Source organism: Passer montanus, unplaced genomic scaffold (assembly GCF_014805655.1).
Source record: "Passer montanus isolate IOZ18808 unplaced genomic scaffold, ASM1480565v1 scaffold32, whole genome shotgun sequence".
In the NCBI taxonomy this organism is placed as follows: Eukaryota; Metazoa; Chordata; class Aves; order Passeriformes; family Passeridae; genus Passer; species Passer montanus.
The window spans coordinates 4,779,084-4,798,924 of NW_024367930.1; the positions used below are offsets into that span (position 1 = coordinate 4,779,084).

General features: G+C 34.2%; 1 protein-coding gene across 1 annotated transcript in view; it reads left to right on the top strand.

Annotated features, from left to right (window-relative positions):
- The window catches only part of CNTNAP2 (contactin associated protein 2), a 1,016,974-nt gene that overhangs the window by 566,021 nt on the left and 431,112 nt on the right, over positions 1-19,841 (top strand). Inside the window, exon 9 of the mRNA XM_039715193.1 lies at positions 302-451. Within this exon, the coding sequence (XP_039571127.1) occupies positions 302-451 (150 nt within the window). The remainder of the gene's footprint in view (positions 1-301; positions 452-19,841) is intronic.

Consider the following 19,841-nt stretch of genomic DNA (forward strand, 5'->3'; position numbering starts at 1 on the left):
AAACGCAGAATATGGCCTTTTGATAGGGAAGGTGAGTGATAACATCTGTAGTTAGATACTATTATGCCTGTGAGCATGGACACTTCAGTAATTCCAAGACTTGTATTTATGATATAATGTGGATTTCTTTGTAACTGTCACTTTAATAACAATACCTCATTATCCCACTAAAATGATTGCATTTCTGCAGTAACCTTTAGTAAACCTTATATAATGAGCCACACGAAAGAGACACACAAAACACTTAGAGATAACGCTAAGAGTTAGTAAAATGTTGCAATGTTTTTTTTGTTCTTCATAGGCTCTGGTCTCAATGATGGGCAGTGGCATGAAGTTCGATTCCTGGCTAAGGAAAATTTTGCTGTCCTCACCATTGATGGCGATGAAGCTTCAGCTGTTCGAACTAACAGCCCTCTACAAGTCAAGACGGGAGAAAAATATTTCTTTGGAGGTAAAAAAATAGCAAAACAAATACATGCCTAAAGTGCTGTTGTCTTTTAATGTATATAACAGGTGAAATGGAGCGCAGTATGTAATTCATTTATATGTAATTCTTATGGGGTAAAAGCCTAGGTGTACAATATTAAACTTAATTTCACTTTCAATCTAACTTGGAATAATTTCTCAGATCTCTGAACATTTCAGAGAAAGGGGACTCTTAATAGTTTAAACAAAATGTACCAAGTGGAGAAATAAACTTTTTAAGTTTGAAATCCTGAAGAGGAAAAAAAAATAAATAATTGTTCAGGACAGGTCCTGATTTTTTTGCTGATTTTTAAGTGCTGTCATGATTGTGGGTAATTGAGAAACTCTTATAGGTTGAAGTCTTAGACTGTTCAGTATTTTTGTTTGGTGACAGTTCACATACTAAAAAGGGGTGCTAAAAATTTTACCTTTGATATTTCTTGTGCTAGGTCTTCTATGATAGCATTATGAAAATAAAAGAAGGCATCAAAAATCTTGGATGTTTAAAACTGACATTTAAATTTCTATATTTAAAAGTTTGTGTGTCAAAAATATTTTTGATCTGTAAAAAATGCAGGTTGCACTTTTGAAGTGTGCCACACCTTTGAGGTTGAGCATGAATTCTTCAGACAGAGAACATAAATTTTAAAAGCAGAATTTATCAGTGTTAAGAATTGATTTCCTTAAAACTTACAAGATGCCTGTCTAATAAAAATAAAATATAAATGTGATACTATAAATAGTCGTAACAGTAGTCAAGGAATGGAAAATTTACATGAAGTACTCTAAATAGAAAGGGAAAACAGTAATTTCAAGGTTGTTTGCATTTCATTTTGTTATCAAATTAAAACTCTGTCACAAGAGTTAAACTTCCTGTTGCTGTAACATGCCTATTTTCCAATATTCAGCTAATCTTGTATTTTTAGCCTATTGTCTCAAATAAGAGTTCTAGTATAGCCAGTTTCCACATGCTAAAGTGTGAAAATTATTTTGTTGTCAAAACATAGTATGTTCAATTTGTCAGAACAGTCTGTGATATTTTAATTAAATGAAATTATTAAGCACACATAGGAGACAATGAGAAGAAGCGCTGCATATAATATATAAAGTGTTAAATTCCGTTAATTTTGATAGGTAAAATCCCCAGATCACTATTTCATTTTTGGAGAGAGATTGACTGATTTCTAAAATGTCTTTTACCTGAAATGTCTTTTACCTCTGTTTCTGTCTTTCTGAGGGATAGATTTTCTAGATTCTACAGGTAGCTTTTATACTCTTTCTCAGTCAAAAGTCAGGTTGATTTGTTGTCATTTCAGTTGGACTATGAAATTTGCTTGATTTGTCATTGTTGACCTGTACTTTATAATTCCATCATTCTTCCATAAAAAACAAGTATGCATGCAGATATTATTCTTGTGGGATATGGAAGTCAATCATGAAATCCCTGAAGTCTCATTCCCACATCTGTTCATGCAAATACATGGTCCTGTTACATAAACTATGGGATGTTTGTTTTTCCTTAGTATCTTTTGTCCTCAGAAAGGTCTTCTAAAGTTATGTCAAAAAAACAGTGGTGTCCTAACCTTCATGTCCCAAGTTTGTTTCAAAATCTGCATTTGCAACACTTTACTTACTCACATAAACTGTCAGAAGCTGTGAATCTGAAAAAGCTTAACTTATAGAACCCATTTATAATATTTTGCTCACACATGAATATTTCTATATAAATGTATGTTATTTATTTATGTATATATAGATAATATATTAAAGGCTGCAACCTTTAAGACAGTCTTTTGGAGGCATGTTAGAAACCTACCTTTTGTATTCATGACCTGCATCTTGTAAGTCAAAGGTATTTTTGTTCTGTTCCCTGCAAATGTACACGTTCCTCATTACTTGTCTTTAGAAGCACTCCAAGTCATGGCTTTAAACAAATAACATTTACAAGAGAATGCAGAGAAGGAGAAGAGTAAGAACCTCAAAAATCTGTGCCAGGTGGTCATCAAAGGTATTGTCAGTAGTTTCCTTAGGAATAAGTTCAGATAAGAAAGTATCAAACACTTATTTGCTGCAAATACACCTAGTTGTTTAGGAAATGATAGCTCCTTGAATTCAGAGGGCAGTAGCCATCTACACAATGCTAGATGGCTGCCAGAAATAATTATCAAATCTTTGGTGATTATGTTTTCATTGTGAAAATTAATCTAGATTTCTTTGTTAAATAATTGAATATGATAGTTACAGATACACTGTTAAACCTTTGCATTATGAAATATAAACATATATGGTAGATGTAGAAGTTAAATGATGAGATTTAAAGATAGCAGTGTTATGATTTTGATCCAAACCCACTGCTATATTTCTTGACCTTTCAAAATACTGAGAAAACTCAGTCCATTGAATTTTTGTTTGGAGAGGTTGTACAGCATTTCTAGCATGCTCTGAACACTCTTTGATGGCCTACTTCATCTTTGAAGGAGCTACTATATGTTTGCAAGTGTTTTGTTCCCCAAACTTTCCCTTTCCAGAATAAGTGAGCCTCTTTATTTTCCTGTTTCCTGGTGTCAATACAACAAATGTGTACTACAGGAAATGTTATTGTCTTTGCTGAAGAAAAGATTTAGAAGTTGCATTTCAACACTGCAGTACAATATTTTCTCAAAAATGCTTGTCATAGACCAGCAGAGACAAATTTTTACAACACATGCAGAGGCATTTGAATAAAGGAGATGTGGAAACCAGAATATTTTGTGACTTCTGGTTGTAGAACTAACTTTTCTAGTTTTGAAAAACTAGAAAAGTAACTAGTACATTTACTAGTAAGTAAATTATAAGAGTATTAGTAATTTCTTTGTCAGAGAATATTATGTTCAGTACTATTAAAATGTTTTTTCCACCTTGCTTTGTGTCTCTCCGGTGCCGTCTCCCAGGAATACTGAGATCCTCCCAAGGGATAGACACTAGTGATGTTTTATTCAAGCCTAAAGAGTATGGGGAAGCTGTGTAAGATGAGGCATTTCTGTAGATTGTGTGAATGTGGGAGGATGGGTGCTAATTGCCTATTGCCCTTTTGTATAACTTATTTTCTGCCCACCGGTTTTATTTTCCTTCTTTTTCTTCTTTGAATTTGTGTTTTTGGAAAGAAGTGAACTTCCCTTCCCTACTAAGCTCTAGAGAATTACGTTTCTTTGTTGTTTCCAATTATCTGCATAAAACAAAGAAACAGAACAGAGGATGTGAATCACAGAGTGAAAATGAGTCCATTAACCTCGTTTGCACTGTTGGAGATAAAGGGCTTTTGTGAAGCATCCTAAGCTTTCACCAAACCACCAAATAGCTGCCTGATGTCCATAGGAAATATTTGATTAGAGACATAATTTTGACTTGTTTCTATGGCATTTCTTTTTAATTGTGTCTACTTTTCCCCTCCTTTTCACTGGCTCAAGGATGGGAGAGTTTTTAGTACGAGTGCTAAATTTTCATTGAGAACAAAGGTGTGCTGTGAGCTTCAGTCAATCCATTCTGTGCTGCTTTTTCTGACAAGCACAGATGAAGGGAATATGCAGTAAGTTTCCTATGGGACACCAGACTAAGGTGTGTAGAAAGTTCTCCCTTTCTCTGCAAAACACATGGAGTCTTGTTCCAGGAGTAGAATTCATTTTGAAAAGTTGTGTTGGTCTAAAAGTCCATAAAATCAGAGACAATGGAAGGAGGAGGGAACTTTAGGAGAAAAATTACCTTCCTTTGTTTCACATTTCCTGGACTCTTCTGTGAACACTTCCTTCTTAAAGATCTTTGTGCAGTGTCTCTAAATTTTTCATTGTTATCCATTGTTATAATTGTGTGGATTGTTTTAATTAATAGCCATTGCAGTAATGGCCACAGTTCCTAAGTAGTGTCACTGGCTTTTAAAAAGCATCTGAAGTATCATAATTACAAGAATTATTATTAGGAAGGGGTAATTTTTCTTGTTTTGTTGAGTGGGGGGGCATGTTTCTGTAGCTCAAATTCAAATTTTTTCAGCAAAACCAAATCTGAGTTTTTAGGTGTCACAACAAATAAATGAGACACATCTAATGGCAATTCATATTATCTGTTACCTAAAAAATTAAAAAATATCTGCTGACTTCATTCCTGCAAGTCCGAAAGTTCTCACATATAAATAAGTAACAACTGTTTGGTTGAATTTGTATTTTTGCTGATCTTTTCTGCAGATTTTTTGTATGTCAGGTCTTCAGTTTTGCTGCCCGTTTGCTGTTTGTGGGTGGTTTGGGATTTCTTTTGCATGTATGACCACAAGACAGGATGGTCAAATTTGCATTTCTTGTGGAAAGAGTCTTGAGTGTGTTTTGAAATCTTTCTTCTAATGATCATACTGTAATGATCATACTGTAATCTCAAATATAAATCCATGAGGAGAACACAAAGGAAATTCCAAGTAACTCAGAGTATAATGTGGTTTTTGTGTGTCTTCAACATTAATCTTGAGGTATTCTCCCAAGTCAGACCTACAAAGTAATGGTCAACACATGAAATGGAAATAAAATAATTGGAATAGGTCATATATTTTAACAGTCCTCATTGTTAAATTGGAATGCTTATAAGTCAATACACGAGCAAAGAATGCAGATATGCAAAATCTATAAACATAAGCAAAGAAAGGAAGTGCTTGTAGCAAGTAAAAGAAAAAATTAGATGTCAGGCAATTATAAACCTCTCTCTGGTATTTAGTACATGATTGAGATTCTTTATTATTTCATCATCTCACTTGTACTATGAATAAGGAAGCACAACTGAGTTCACATTCCCTTTATACAACTGACAGAACTGAAGAGTTGCTCATCATTTCACATTAACTCTTTGAGATTTATGCTTTTTTCATCATTTTAAATTTTTGTTTATTTCCCTCAGATAATTTGAAGGTTAGAAAAATGAGACCAAGTAAAATAATGGTGACTTTCTGTGATTAATTTTCAGTGATGTCAGTGATGTCAATGTGCCAATCCACCAATACATTTTATACAACAGTACAAGCAGAAACACTGGAGGCAGATTGATGTCCTGAAGAAAAACATGTGTAGGCAAAAAGCTGGTACAATGTGCAAGCAAATAAAAGATTAAATGCATGGTAATGGCAGTTTAGGAATGTATGTATGGGGGCATGAATCTTGCTGGACTAACTTCAGCTTTTGAGTAAAGGTCTATTAAATATGAGAAATGTCTATCCACTGAAATATAAATGGATGAAGTCCTGAAAAGTGCTCTCCTTGTTGCAACATAAATCTCTTGTTAAGCTGAAGATTTTATCCACAGAATATATATCTAGAAGTTTCTCAAAAAAATAAAGCATAGGAACTTAATCTCTTTACTTTATTTTCTTTGAAACACTAAAGCAAATGTTTGTATGCAGCAGAAAAGAGAACATCAAATTTTTCAATACATTTTCTTTATTCTTACTGTCATTTAAAACCAAGAAAGAACAAAGAATGAGGAAGAATATATACCATAGAAAGTAAACCTGCATGGACAGGGAAAGGACTAAATTGACTTTATGGAACTCTATTGTCTCTAACTCTGTGAGTATATTATTTACTTCCTTTTTTACTAAGTACAGTAGTCATACTGTTCCTTGAGTCTGAGTGTGAAGCAAATTGTTCCAGTCTCTGAATATTCCAGAAAATTAAAATAAAAATAGGGGAAATTCCCTATCTAGTACAGATCTTGACTCTAAACAAAAAGGAAAAGTGCTTGTAAAAATCATCCACACTTCTTCTAAAGCAAACACTTTTTTGGAGAAGGAAATTTCTGCTGAAGACCCAGAAGAAAGGTATTGGAGACATATTCAAAAGTCAAAATTATACCTGTATTCTATATGGCCCTCTTTTATTAGCTTTATTAGGGCAAGCAACAAGGTTTTTGGTACCAGTAAGTGAAAAAAAATACTGGTAGAAGGGGAAGGGTAGGCATTTCAAAAAGCAGTGAAAGTTGGTAGGAATGTTAACCAGTACTAATCACTAGTCAGTAGTGATTAGAGCTCTATGGTTTTAGAACATGTAAAACAAAGTAGTCTATTGATTTCATTAGGAATCACAAGTATGTCTGTAGGTGTGTCTGAATTGTGATGTGAAAAATAAACACATATGCTTTTCTGTTGTGTGAAAATAATCATACTTCCAAGTAGTGGAGAATGCTAATTAATGTTGGAATAACACTTCCGCCAACTTTAACTGTTTCTCAAGGGTATCCTGGCTAAGTTTATGCATGTGCTTATTTCCTTATCTACACAGGAAAAAAATAATAGAAATGAGAAAAGGTAAATTGCTGGTGCCATCAATAAGCCATACTGTTTTCGGAGGCTTTCCTTTCTTTGGGGAGAGACTTACTGACGCTCCTCAGTGGATTTTCCATAGCAAAATCTGTGATATTCCTCTTTAAAATTATAGGCTAATAGAATCATAGAATGGCTTGGACTGGGAGGGAAGATAAATGTAGTTCCAACCCTTCTGTCCTGGGCAGTGGCATGTTCACTAGACCAGATTGCTGAGAGCCCCATCCAGCCTGGCCTTAATTCCAGGGACAGGGCATCCACAACTTTTCTGAGCAATCTGTTGTAGTGTCTCACCACCCTCACAGTAAGGAAATTCTTCCTAACATTTGATCTAAACCTCCTCTCTTTCAGTTTGAAGCCATTTGTCCTCTTTCTTGTAGAGGATCCCTCTTCATATTCCTTGTAGGCTCCCTTCAGATTCTGTAAAGCCACAAATAGTTCACCTGCCAGTAATTAGGTCACTTTCAGCCTTGTATTTCCGGGCTGAAAAATCCAGTTCTCTGAGCCTTTCCTCATGCGAGAGGTGGTCAATCCAACTGGTCACCTTGGTGACCTCCCTTTTTTCTCCCACACCTCTAAACATAAGACAAATTTTCCGTCACATTTCAATGTTTTAAGTATGTAAATGGGCACGTATTAATATTGTAAACAACCTTAGGCAAAAAGTTGTCTTAATCTTATCACCATTGATTCTGGTGATATTCTGACAACTGACTTACTTTTCAGAGAAATCTACTTATCTAGATGATTGTGATCATTAACGACTTTTGAAATCTGATTTAATGAATCATAAATGCATAACAGGAGAAAGAAACCCAGATATCACCAAATGTAGTGTTTCTGAAAATGGGAGACAGAACAAAAATGTTATTTAGAAAAAGGCCTGCCTGACTCATATGGTCTGAGTGGAGAATAGTTCTCAGTGCTGATTGTAAATTCTGTCACATATATGAAACCTGATTGGAGCTCCAATTATAATTACTATCTGCTGTTTCTACTATATAAGCAAGCTGCAGGTAGTCCTTTGTGTCTAGGGCTGCCAATTAAATCCTTGCATGCCTGCAGTCCCAGGTTGTTATCACCTTCTACTGAAGACAACAAATCTCATCATATAAAAGTGGCAGTCTACAGCTCTAACAAGAACACTTATTAGTGATGCTTTTGTAAATCATGAAACAGATTTTGAAGGCTTATCTCTTCCAAAGAAAGAACTTTATTGAATCTCACAGTCAGTGGTGTAGAGCTGATTTATCTGCATAAATTGGCAAAATGGAACCATGAAGCTGAAACAGAAGGTTTAAAGACTTTTTTTTTCACTTACCAGCTAAATACTGAACTTACCTGTATAGTACTTTGCAGCAGGAAGTACCAAGTTGGAGATGCACAAATCTCCAGCATGGATTGCTGATGGAAACTGGCTTACTTCCCAGTTTGCATTAAATTACCTTGTAAGTGTCAAAGTATGTTTGCTTTGAGTTTAATTTGGGGTGGAGAAGGTTTGATAATGCAGTACTAAATATATAATATTGATGATATCTTTAGGGGGAAATCGGTGGTTAACCAGTAAATTGCTAGACAATTTTGTGTTATTAAGTCCTGTCAAAGACATTGCCATTCAGCTTATTCACTGAATGGCTACAATCCTTTGACCCTTTTTTTGCTTTTTTTTTGGGGGGGGAGTTGGGTTTTTTCTTTAAGACAGAGCAATTTCTCTGAAATAGCATAAATACTAACCATGAAGCTGTTAAAAACACCCTGTGTTTATGAATGAAGAAATGAAATATGAGACTTTTGAGAAATGATGGTCACTGTCAAGGTTATATTACAAACTGGAGAAAAGAGAAACTAGATTTGTTTCCATGGCAATAAAGAATACCCTTAGTCTCTTTGAGTTCATTGTCTATCATACAAAATGCATGCATAACTCTACTGAGAGTCCTGAGAAGTGATTTTACAGACTTTCTGCCTCTGGAGTGAGACCTGCCTGCTTATCATTTGATCTAGTCCAACAAACCCAAACCAGATTAGATGCTGTGGCTAGTAATATATAATGACCGAAAATTCTTTAGTAAAAAAACTTCTATTCATCAATAATAACAGTCAAATAGCGATGCTGTGTGTAGCAGTGTGCATATTTTTATATCTGTGTAGGAAGTATTTTGCTTTAATCTGTAACAGAAAAAATACTCTCTAGAGACCACTAAGGATATTTCCTTGTGAATCTTTTTTTTTTTTCCAAGTAGATGATGAAAAAAGAAGCAAGCTCTGGTGGTGCTTGAAAATGCTTCATCTGCTCTTCATACCTAAGTTTTATTGTTCTTACTGACCAGACTTCCTGAAACACTTTCCATAGTTACTTGACATTTTTTAGTCAGTTTTTGAAAACTGATTTTCATATTTGATTCTGTATGTTTGGATATTTCTGTGGAGCTTCAGAGTGAACATTGGGGTTTTTTTGTAATTAATTAGGGCTTTTATGGTTTCACTTGCATCATAATAAAATTAAGTAGAATTTTGGAATTAGTTGTTCAGATCCCATATTCCCATGATTTTAACTCATAGGAACAGTTTGTAGAGAGTCAACCCTCTTGCATTTTTTTATACTCCCTTATTTATACTCATTGTCCTTGCAATTCATGTTCCCCATTGGCTTGATAAGAGCTTTTCCATGTCTCTTTTTTTTTCTAATTGCACATTCACTATTACCTCTTATTAAGACCTTGGTGAAGTACAGGGGAAAACACAACTCTAAAGGAAGAGTCTTTAATTATTTGAATGTCTTCAAAATCATGGAGTAAGTAAACAGTGCTTATGCTGAAAATTACTCAGTTATTCTGTAGATACTTGATGAAAATCTTGAGATAGCACAAAGAGGGAATACTGCATATCTTGATGCATGTTGAAGAAAGGTCACTGAGGAATTATACAACTGGAATAATAAATGAAGCTTAAATCTTTCTGAGAGTAGTGGGGCTCTTTTTTGTCAGTTATATATTCCTATTTCATTTTAAAAGAGATTTTATTATATTTATGATCTCAACAAAAGTCAAATAGGACAGGTCTTTATAAATGCAGTGAATGATCTTTTCAAGAATCCTACAAATATTAGTAAAAAGACTATAGTCATATCTCATGTTAGTGGCCAGAAATATAAAAATATCAAATCCACCTATCATTTGGTAAAGTGGAATTCTTTTTTAGTCAAAAATTGTTTTTGATATGTGCCATCGGCCACTGGGATGGTTCTACAAAATGACACAACTACATTTGCATATATGTGCACTCATTAAAAATGTGTTCAACAAAACTAATTTTGTCTAGTGCTTCAGCATTGTGAAGTTCAAACAAAGATGCAAAATCCGTTGTTGGTACAGTTCATCTGCAGAAAAAAATTCCTGAATGTCACACAAGTATGTGAAATATGAAGAGTTTTGTATTTGACTCTGTTCCATACTTGAATCTGTAGTAGGCAAGTACTTAATAGATTACGCCATGTGCAGGGTCTTTTAGCTTTTCACTGATGACTTTCAGAGTTATACTCAGGCACTGTAGCTGACACTCAAAAAACTGATTTGGCTTGCATACATGCTTTGTATAATTAATACTGTGGCATCCGAATGACCCAATAATTTAAAATTAATAAAGACAGATCTTCAAAAGTCACATTTGATTGAGAAAGCAAAAGAGTACTGCAACCAACGATCTCCATAGAAATTTTGCAGTAAAACTTTCCTTAATTGGGTCAAAGAAGTTTGCTATGATTCTAATATCTTTTAAAAGTATTCTTTATAATACTGCTATTGCAAATGTATTAACAGTTAGTCTAGATTATATTCTATTCTTTAGTTGAGTGTATTTGAGAAAGGCTTTGACTAATGAATGTATTCTCAGCACGTCATTACAGTGAGGCAGCTATCCAAGTCATTGTATTTCTCTTTTTAGATTTGTTTTCAGAGTCAAGAACAAATGTGTGTGCACTCTGATGGAATTTCAGAACTAACTCAGATTTTACTGAGCTGAAAAAAAGGTAATCCTCTGAAGAGGGTGATACCAACATTCAGAGAGCATTCTTAAGGAAATTTGTTTCATCCAACATCTTTTTTACTCTTTGGAGTGTGACATAGAGAGAATTCTTCCTTACCCATAATTTTTCATGAAACTGCTCTGAAACTAGTCTCATTTAAAAATTCACTCCATTTTCTGCCTTGCTATTTCAGGAGATGCAAGGGCAGGAAGAATCTGATTATTAGCAGTTTCAGAAACAGCCTTAGAGTTTACTGCTCTACAGATCACAATGATTGGGACTCACCTTTCTAATCCTATTGATCTGCAGTTTCATTAACTTTCAACATTTCAGAAGCTTGCAAACTGTATGTAAGATGCTCTAAAATTGAAGTATTTTGTTTTCATCATAAGCTTAAGACTGTTTCAAAAATACTTTGCATACAACGAAAATAAAAAAGGAATTCTACAAAGTGCATGGACCATTCAAAAATAAAATTAATGAGGAATGCTACTGGTATATGTGAAGGGTTTACACTAAAAATATATTTTGGAAAGAAAAAAAAAAGCCTAATTTAAAAAAGGGTTACATGAGTGTATCCCATTCCCTTTTCCTGCATCCCATTGTCAGATCCACTGGAGATGGATGCTTTAGTCTGCATGAACTTTACGATGGTATTTTAGTTTTCTGCTTCAGTCAAAGTTTTTGTTCTTCATTAATGCACCCTACTACTCTTAAATATGTGGTGTTACAGTGAACAACCATTTATAATTTTTAAATTATTATATTCCATTTTTAAAATTCAAATTTCCTAAACATGCTTCTTTAACATAGTGGAATCACTTTGTACTTATTATCTCTAGCGAAAAATTGTTATTCTTATCTTAGTTAATAAATGTTTCTTTGATTTTCTGATACCTTATTTTCTGGCCTAATTAAAAATTGAAAGACAAAGGTGGATTTCCCTCTTATGCTCTTAAAAATCTACCCCAGTGGAAATAAAGCTGTAGAGATTTGGAGAGGGTTCAATATATTGCAGCATGGCTGTGTGTAACCCTTAGCAAGCTATTTAACATCTGCTGTTCAGTTCAGCTACCTACAAAATTACATTAAAGGTATTAATTTGAGGGTGACTAATTAAAAATTGGCTGTGGACAATACAATTGACTCTATTCCCAATACTAATGTATTACTTATCCTTGAAAATTCAAGTCCTAGTTATTTATTACTACAAATAATTATTAAAAGTTCATTTTAAGCCCCAGTGACTATATATTTACTGAAAATGGTTTATGTTTTATCAGTTTTGAAATCTGAGCTTTTTGTAATACTGCATTAAAAAAGGAAAAGTTTTATGAAAAAGAATACTGTTTGAAATGTTAGTTTTGTCTGTTAAATTTAGAAAGATATTTAATGTTATTTGTCCCATTTTAGAAAGCTTACATGCTTTACAAGCATCATGGATAACAAATGACATTTATGCATATACACATATATATACAAACATGTGTATGTATATCTATACATACCTATCTATCAAGATAGATAGATAGACAGATATGAGTATGTGTGTGGTATAAAAACATCATATTTTGATTTCCTGATGAGTTAGAGATAAGTTAGCTGTAAAAAAAGACCCAGCTGTGTAAAGGACAATACGATGTGACTTATGGATGAAACTAAAAGAGAATGAACAGAATTACTAATATAAGTTCAGTTTCTGAAGTGAAGTTACTTATGTACTTACTGAGAAAATTCAGAATTAATGAATATAATGAGTAACTAAAAGAATTTTATCCTCTCCTTTATGAATAATTTGCTGATATTTTTTCTCCAAGGAAAACAGTTGTTGCATACATGTCTTCTGATAAATTACTCAGAGTTCCACGTAAATAAATTACAATCTGAGAGACTTATTACTAGACTTCTTTAAAGGGTATTTGTGAGTCAGTTTAGATTTATGACACAATGCAAATCAAATTTTCAGTTATTGTTATTGATACTAGTGTTATTAAAAATTAATCATCTTATGCACAAGGGATAAAGATGACAAATCCAGGAATATGCTTTGAAGATGCACTGAAATTAATATTCTTGAAAGAGTAATGTGACTGAACCTTCTTGCTTATTAGTATACTTTTGACAAGCAGTACAGAGATTATTTAAGAAGATTTGTATTAATAAAATATCTAATAATATTAAAAAAGTGCTCTGTTTAAGACTGAAATAATTTTAGGTAAACATAAAATAGAATGAATTTTTATTGTACAAATAGACAATGACAACTTTGTTTTAAACTGAGGGAAGGCTAATTTTTTTAATCTAAGTGAATAAAATAATAAAAAATAGACACTTTATTATTTCCTGACAGTTTCTTCTTTCTCCTAAATAGCACTTGTATACAGAGAGAGTAATAGGAATATATTTCAGTATTTTATTTGCATTACTTCACAATCTATGAAAGCAGATAAAGAAAAACAAAGCTTAGATTTTTTTCTAAGCGTTTTTGTGTCATGGAGTGATATATTTTCATATCTCAAAATCATGTGTGCAAATTGATTGATGGTGGTATTAACAGCCATGAAGGACTTCAAATGTGCTGTATTGTGTGTTTCAGTAATGAAACAGATTTAACCTTAGCAATTGCCAAGGGATGGACCTCTATTTTACTGTGAGCCTTCATGATATACTGGTGCTGCCAAATTTCATAGAATCATTGCCAAAATATGAGAGATACATGATGAAGTAATATTCGGGAGAATAAAAAGAGCCTGTAATACTTAATATAACACTTAGAATTATATAAAAACTTACAGTCTTAAAATGCTCACTCTTGCAACATAATTGAAATTTTATTAAATTGCTTAAAGTTTACTGAAAAATGTTTAGCTCTGTGATCAGAAAACTGTCTAGATTGTAAAACAGAATAAATATTGTGGAAATAAATGATAGCTTATTTTTATGTATTGAGCAAATTCTGTGTTTACAGGAACATTATGATTCAGGAGATACACACCACTTTCTATTGTCCTCTAACTTCATGCTTATGCCAGGATAAGATATTTTTTAAGGAGTGATTAGAGGGTCAGTTTGTTTTTATTATTTTACTGCATACAATGTATTTTCATTTCTTTTAAATAAAATTGTTACCTTATGTGAGACCTGAAGTCTGAAAGATAAAAAATATTTCAATTTTTAATCAGTCTGTGTTTCAATCTGTCTGGAAAGCTGAAGGAAAAATATTTGGTGATATGTGTAGGAAGTCTAACTCTGCAGATGCTAGTACAGTATGTTTGTGCACATCTGAAATATAGATGACAAAGAAGAGTATAGACACATCACATTTGGAGGTAGCTAAGATAATCAAGGCTGTCAGTGGTAAGTTGTTCATAATTTCTAGTGAAATCATCAGTGGTGTCCAGAGTACCTCGTAATGGTGCTATACCATTATTCATTTGGCAGCTGTCTATAGTATGGTTTGAATAACGATGAGTTAGATGAGTCCTTGCTCAGACTCATTTTTCGTGCAATTCAGACATCGTTTTCTTACTTATATTTAAGCTTGGATAGTATGTGCCTATAAACCTACATATTCTAATTTCTTCCTTTTCATTATCTGGATTAGTCTGTTTCTAGAAACATATTAAATTTTTTATCAATGGAAATGCATTTTTGAGAATGTGTCTAGCTCTTATTCTGCGTTTGCACATTATCATGTTTTTTTTTACCCGGGGCTGGTTACAAGGCCCTGAATTCCTTAGTCAGTTCCTTAGTCAGAATCCTTTCTACTGTTCTTCTTCTTACTTGCTTTCCCTCCCCATGATTTTCGACTCCATCCTCCTCGCCTGTTTCCCAACACGCTGCTCAGTATCGCTCAATCAACGTGAAGAGATGAATTGCTTCCTTGGCAAGAAGAGAGCATGAAGCCTGAGCACAGAGCACTCTAATTTGTCTTGTGTCGGAATGTAAAGCAGGCTCTATCACCCAGGCTGCCAGGCCAGGGTGAGGGATGGTGCCTCTGATAGGTTTATCATGTTTTCTCATCTCTGAGAAAGCTAAATGAAAACATAAAGTTCTCAGGGACTGGTTGGGTATGTACTGATAGCATATCACTTCTGGAACTAAAACTTAGGTCCACACAGTGGTGTCAGCATGTCTTTGTTTTAAAAAGGACAAAAACTTTGTACTTATAATCACGAGAAAAGCAGTTTCCAGGCATGTGACATAGGTCAATATAACTTAAATTTAACATGTGAAATATATTACTGAACTATTAATTTCCATTTGGATTAAGGAAAAATAACTTCACTTTCAGGTAAGCATACCAATGCACACACTGCTTTACTGGAATTTTAAATTACATTTTGGTGTATGGGTCAGAAGGACTGATGCTAATGATGGCCCAGAATTAAAAGTTCACATATTTGTCATGACAGTCAGAGAAGTCTGCATGAGCATTAGATGGGAAAGTGTAACTAAATCACTGCAAACAGTGTCTTGTCACCAGACTTCCTAAATTAACTTCTCTCATCTGTCTTTTTTGGAGTATTTTTCCCATGTTTCCTTTAACATATACTTTCCATGTAATTTTAATCTATGTCATCCTCTCTCTGCCTTTATGTAGGAATACTTTTCAATCCAGTCTGGTTTTTTACTCTTTCTAAAAATGTGTTATAGCTCCACTTAGGAAAGATTCCTGAAAGATTTAACTACAGTTGACCACGTTGGCACCAGCAGGGTTTTTACTAACTTCACTGCAGTGAAAAATCATGTGGGAAGTGTATTGGAAAACAGAGGTGTTGCTTAGAATCTAAATGTAGTAGTTTCTACCTGTGTCTATTTTTATTGTACTTCCAAACAAATGGACCAAGACTGATGAGTCATGATGGCTAATTGCACTATTACACCTACAGAAGGGGATATTTCCCTAATAAATTCTAGACAGTTCTAAAGACGTCAGAAATCATTTCTGTACTACACATTCACCTACCACAAAAGCCCTTTAATATTAAGGCTAATACAGTCTCAGCAAATAGAAAAAAGAAGACAGCAAGAGAGTTTGCATGTAGGAAGAATGTTTTCTATGCAGAAAGCAGTCTTTTGTTGAGGGGTAATCTTAATAAATCTGGACTTCCTGTTTCCAACTCTTTAGTTTTCCTTGGCTTAGTCTGTCCTGGGAATATATAGTGATCTGGTAGATAGAAATGCCAACAACAGTTCAAATGTAAAGATGATACTCCCTAGAGGTGAGGCTAAAAATACATTAGGTTGATATTTTTGAATTGAGAAGGATGCCTTAGAAGGAGGAACTAAATGGGCTGTGCTGTGCTTATGTCTTAATTTTGAATTTTGCTGTTGTTAAAATTTATTTTCCTCTGCATGTCTTAGAGTATATTCCCTAGAATATATATTTTATACATTACTAAAATGGTCAATAAATCACAATTAAAATTAAGGACATGTTCCTTCTGTAAATAATCTGCAAATGAATAGCTAAAAATTTTGCAGAATGGATCTTATTAGCTCAATATCAGAATGACAGCTGACAGTTATTCTTTTCCTGAGTGTATACCTCTAGGTATCCATTTTCATACTTTCATTTTTTCTTAGAGAAGCATTATAGAGTGTAGCACTCCAATTCCTCCCTTGGTCACAGTAGCTTTTATCAGATTAGATAGAATTTGGGTTCTTGCAGCTTTCTCTTTGGAGGTAAGACTAGTGGGTTATAAATTACATCATGTGAGGGGTTTTTTCAGTAAAATAAAAAAAAATTGGAGAAAGAAGGCTTTAAAAACCTTAGCAAAACATGACTTTATATGAATGTTTCTTTACTTTGTTTACCCAAAATCATATTCTCACAGAGATGTGGCCTTCTCTCAGGGTGAAGGCAACTGCTTCTGTTCTCACAGATTTATTGCATTTCATCCTACCAGTTGTTCATCTGTGTTCATGGGCTTTTCACATTCTGTGCAAAAGTTATTTTATAGCTTGATTGGACAGAAGGCAAAGTCATCAAAGCTAATAATTTTGGTATTGTTCCTTGATATCACTCAATTATTTGGTCAGAAGAGGCTTTTGCCAGTTTATTCTTTCCTGTCTTCCACAGGCAGCTTTTTTTTTGTCTTAATGTACACAGTTCATGCAACACTTAGTCAGAAAAATAAGACCTGTTTTATAAATTGCTGAGAAGCTACTCTAAATTCTTCATCCTGAAGTCATAGGGCTGAGACAGGTAAGTGTAGGTCCATTGGAATCTCTCAACCTGCCTGCTTGCAATCTTTGATTGGGCACACAGTAAACAACCATACTTACATGGCCTTTGTGTCTCCAATAGGTGGGCAATAGCTACATAATAGAAAATACACGTGGAATAAAGAGAGCAGTGATCTGTGGAGGAAATAAAGAATTTTCTTGAAAGAGTGAATTTGCTGTCATTTAATCTTACTGAAAAGGTTATATGTAATTAACTGATTTCATTTTTAGAAAGCAGCTAATTAGGTGATTCATTGAGATGCAAATGCATCATCCATTGATTTCTTGCTTAATCAGCATGGAGTAAAACTAGTCTGTAGCCTTTGTAAACTGAATCAGGGAAAGTTCTTCTGGCACTGAAGAAAATGGGTGATGAAATAAAAGTTGTGATATTAGTGAAGGTGAGACGGTTCATTCTCCCATTATTAAATAGCACAGAGAAGATGAATGAGCACTCAACTTTTTAACAAAATAAGGAAGAAAGCCTCCAGTGTAGGATTCAATAAATCAAGTAAAAAAGTCAGAGTCTGCAGCTGTTTAAGTGCTCATCTTATGATATGCTTTTTGAACTTGTATTTTACTCTTTTCTGTGTTCCTAATTTTCTTTGTGAGCTTATTCTCTTTCCTGTGTTGAAAGCATTAGCTCATTTTTTAACTTTTTCAGTTAAATATCCTGAGAAAAGATAATATTGAGATACAAGCAAGGAAAAGACCAGATATCAGGACTTCATAAAAGTGTTGCCAACGTTTTCTTTTATTCAGAATTTGAGAGTACAGTGCTCTGAAATACTAAATTAATCATTGCTTTTTACTGACTGGGCTCTGCAGTTTCTTGGTTTCAGGCTGATGTAACATTTTCTCAACTGCAGTCCTAGAATATTTTCTTTTCTTCTCTATCCTACGCCTCTCAGAAGTTAGGGCTGCAAAAGGAGATGTAAAGAATTAGGCTCCTCAGTTAAGTCTGAATATGGTGAGGATGGCCCAAGAAACTTAAAATATATTTGATTAATTAAATAAATTATTCCTAAGTGTGCTGCCAGCTTAACTTGGATGTGATTAATTTAAATAACCCTTTGCATTATGTGTAGCTGATTTTATGCTCATGTTTCTTGACAAAACATCCTGGTGTTCTGACACCAGACTGTTTCAAATGGTAAAATTATTCGTTGAAGAAAAGAAATATATTATTTAAAACTCCAGGAAAGGATCAGATTCCCTGAGCTGTGACCATATGTGAAAGAGGTGCTCCCTATGGGTAGCAAACAATAACACAAACCAAGCCTCAGGCTCTTATCATTCTGTTCCAGAGCATTTACTTCATTTGAAATCATTGAGAATATATTTTCAGTAAAGGTGTTTGTCATATCTCTCCTGGCTTAAAGGTTAGTCATGCAAAAGGGCGTTTTTAGTCATAGTTATGAAAGGATTTTTTTTTCTTTTTTTTTTTTTTTTCTGGAGGGTTAATGTATTTCTATTCTCTGGTTAGACCTCAGCTGGGGCCTTGGTCTAATGTTTCTTTAGCTCATGAATATTAGCCTTTCTTTTGAATAGACCCAAGACATGTGGAAAATCATCTCAGCTACATGTCTCTTGTGGGAAAAAGTCTAAATGTCAAGCAGTAGCACTGAAAGCCTTTAAAATTGGATCATGCTCTGTGAAGAAACATGTTTATGAGCACAGCAATGGTTCTTTCCCAGAAGTGCCTTGCAGCCTGTATTGCTGAAATGAATGCAGATTTCTCAGCTTGTGCTAGATCTCTTCAGCTACCAGGAACCTGTGAATTGTTTCTTGGATCTCAGATCTATTTCAACAAAATAGCATGTCTTTTGGCATTGCAGTTTGCACTTATGTCAGCTTCACAATTTGACACAGGCATTTTGGTATTCTTGAATCACTGTTTAGCAGGCAGCAAAAACAGAAATACATGGAGACACCTCAGACAACTGATGCTTCATCTCATGTAAGAGAAGGTCTTGAAAATTAAGCATAGAGGAATGCTGCAAAATATTTTCATGCTATGAAGAGAATGTTGGTTTTTATTGTCACTGTCCTGCCTTTCTTAAACTTCCACAAATTCTGGGAAGGATCATATGGAAACCGCATTTGATCCTTTCAGCAAGTAATAGGAAAAAATAAATGCTCCTTTTATCATTTTGTGTGCCCACTTTCACCCATCACTTGCCCTCACTTACTGTAGTTTCAGGGTCTTTCTTTTCACCATCCTCTCCTATGGAGCTCATGATCAATCTCTGGACTGGAGAAGGAGATGGAGTGCCCTTCTGAGCCCCACTCTTGAGCTGCATCAGTGTAAACTGCATGGCAGGAGGTCAGAAGGACAGAGATCTTCTCTATAAGTTTAACTTCTCTGAAGTCCCAGTTTCACTGTGGTGTTGCTCAATACATTACTAGGTATCCACATGTTAAAGTAAAGCAGTAGTGGATGGTTGAAATAGACAGGACATGGATGGCAGCAGCAGAAACTTTCTAAACCACCACCAGCCCGGGATAGTTCTGATAAATTTTGCAGAGCAAAACAATCTGGTAAAATTACTGCTCTGCATTACCATTGCTCTACTTTCTCTGTAAGTGAAATTCTTATGTTTCTAATGACTTTTTGGGGGGTGTGATAATTTTGATCTGCTTTAAATTGTATTAAGTAGTTGAACATGAAGGTGAATTTGTCAAAAATTTTGGAAGTGATGTAGGAAGTATAAAGAAAGCAGAAAGTTCTTAGGCTGTGTTACTCTGATCTCATAATTGAAATAGCTCTTTGGTTTTGTTTCCTCCTGGTTT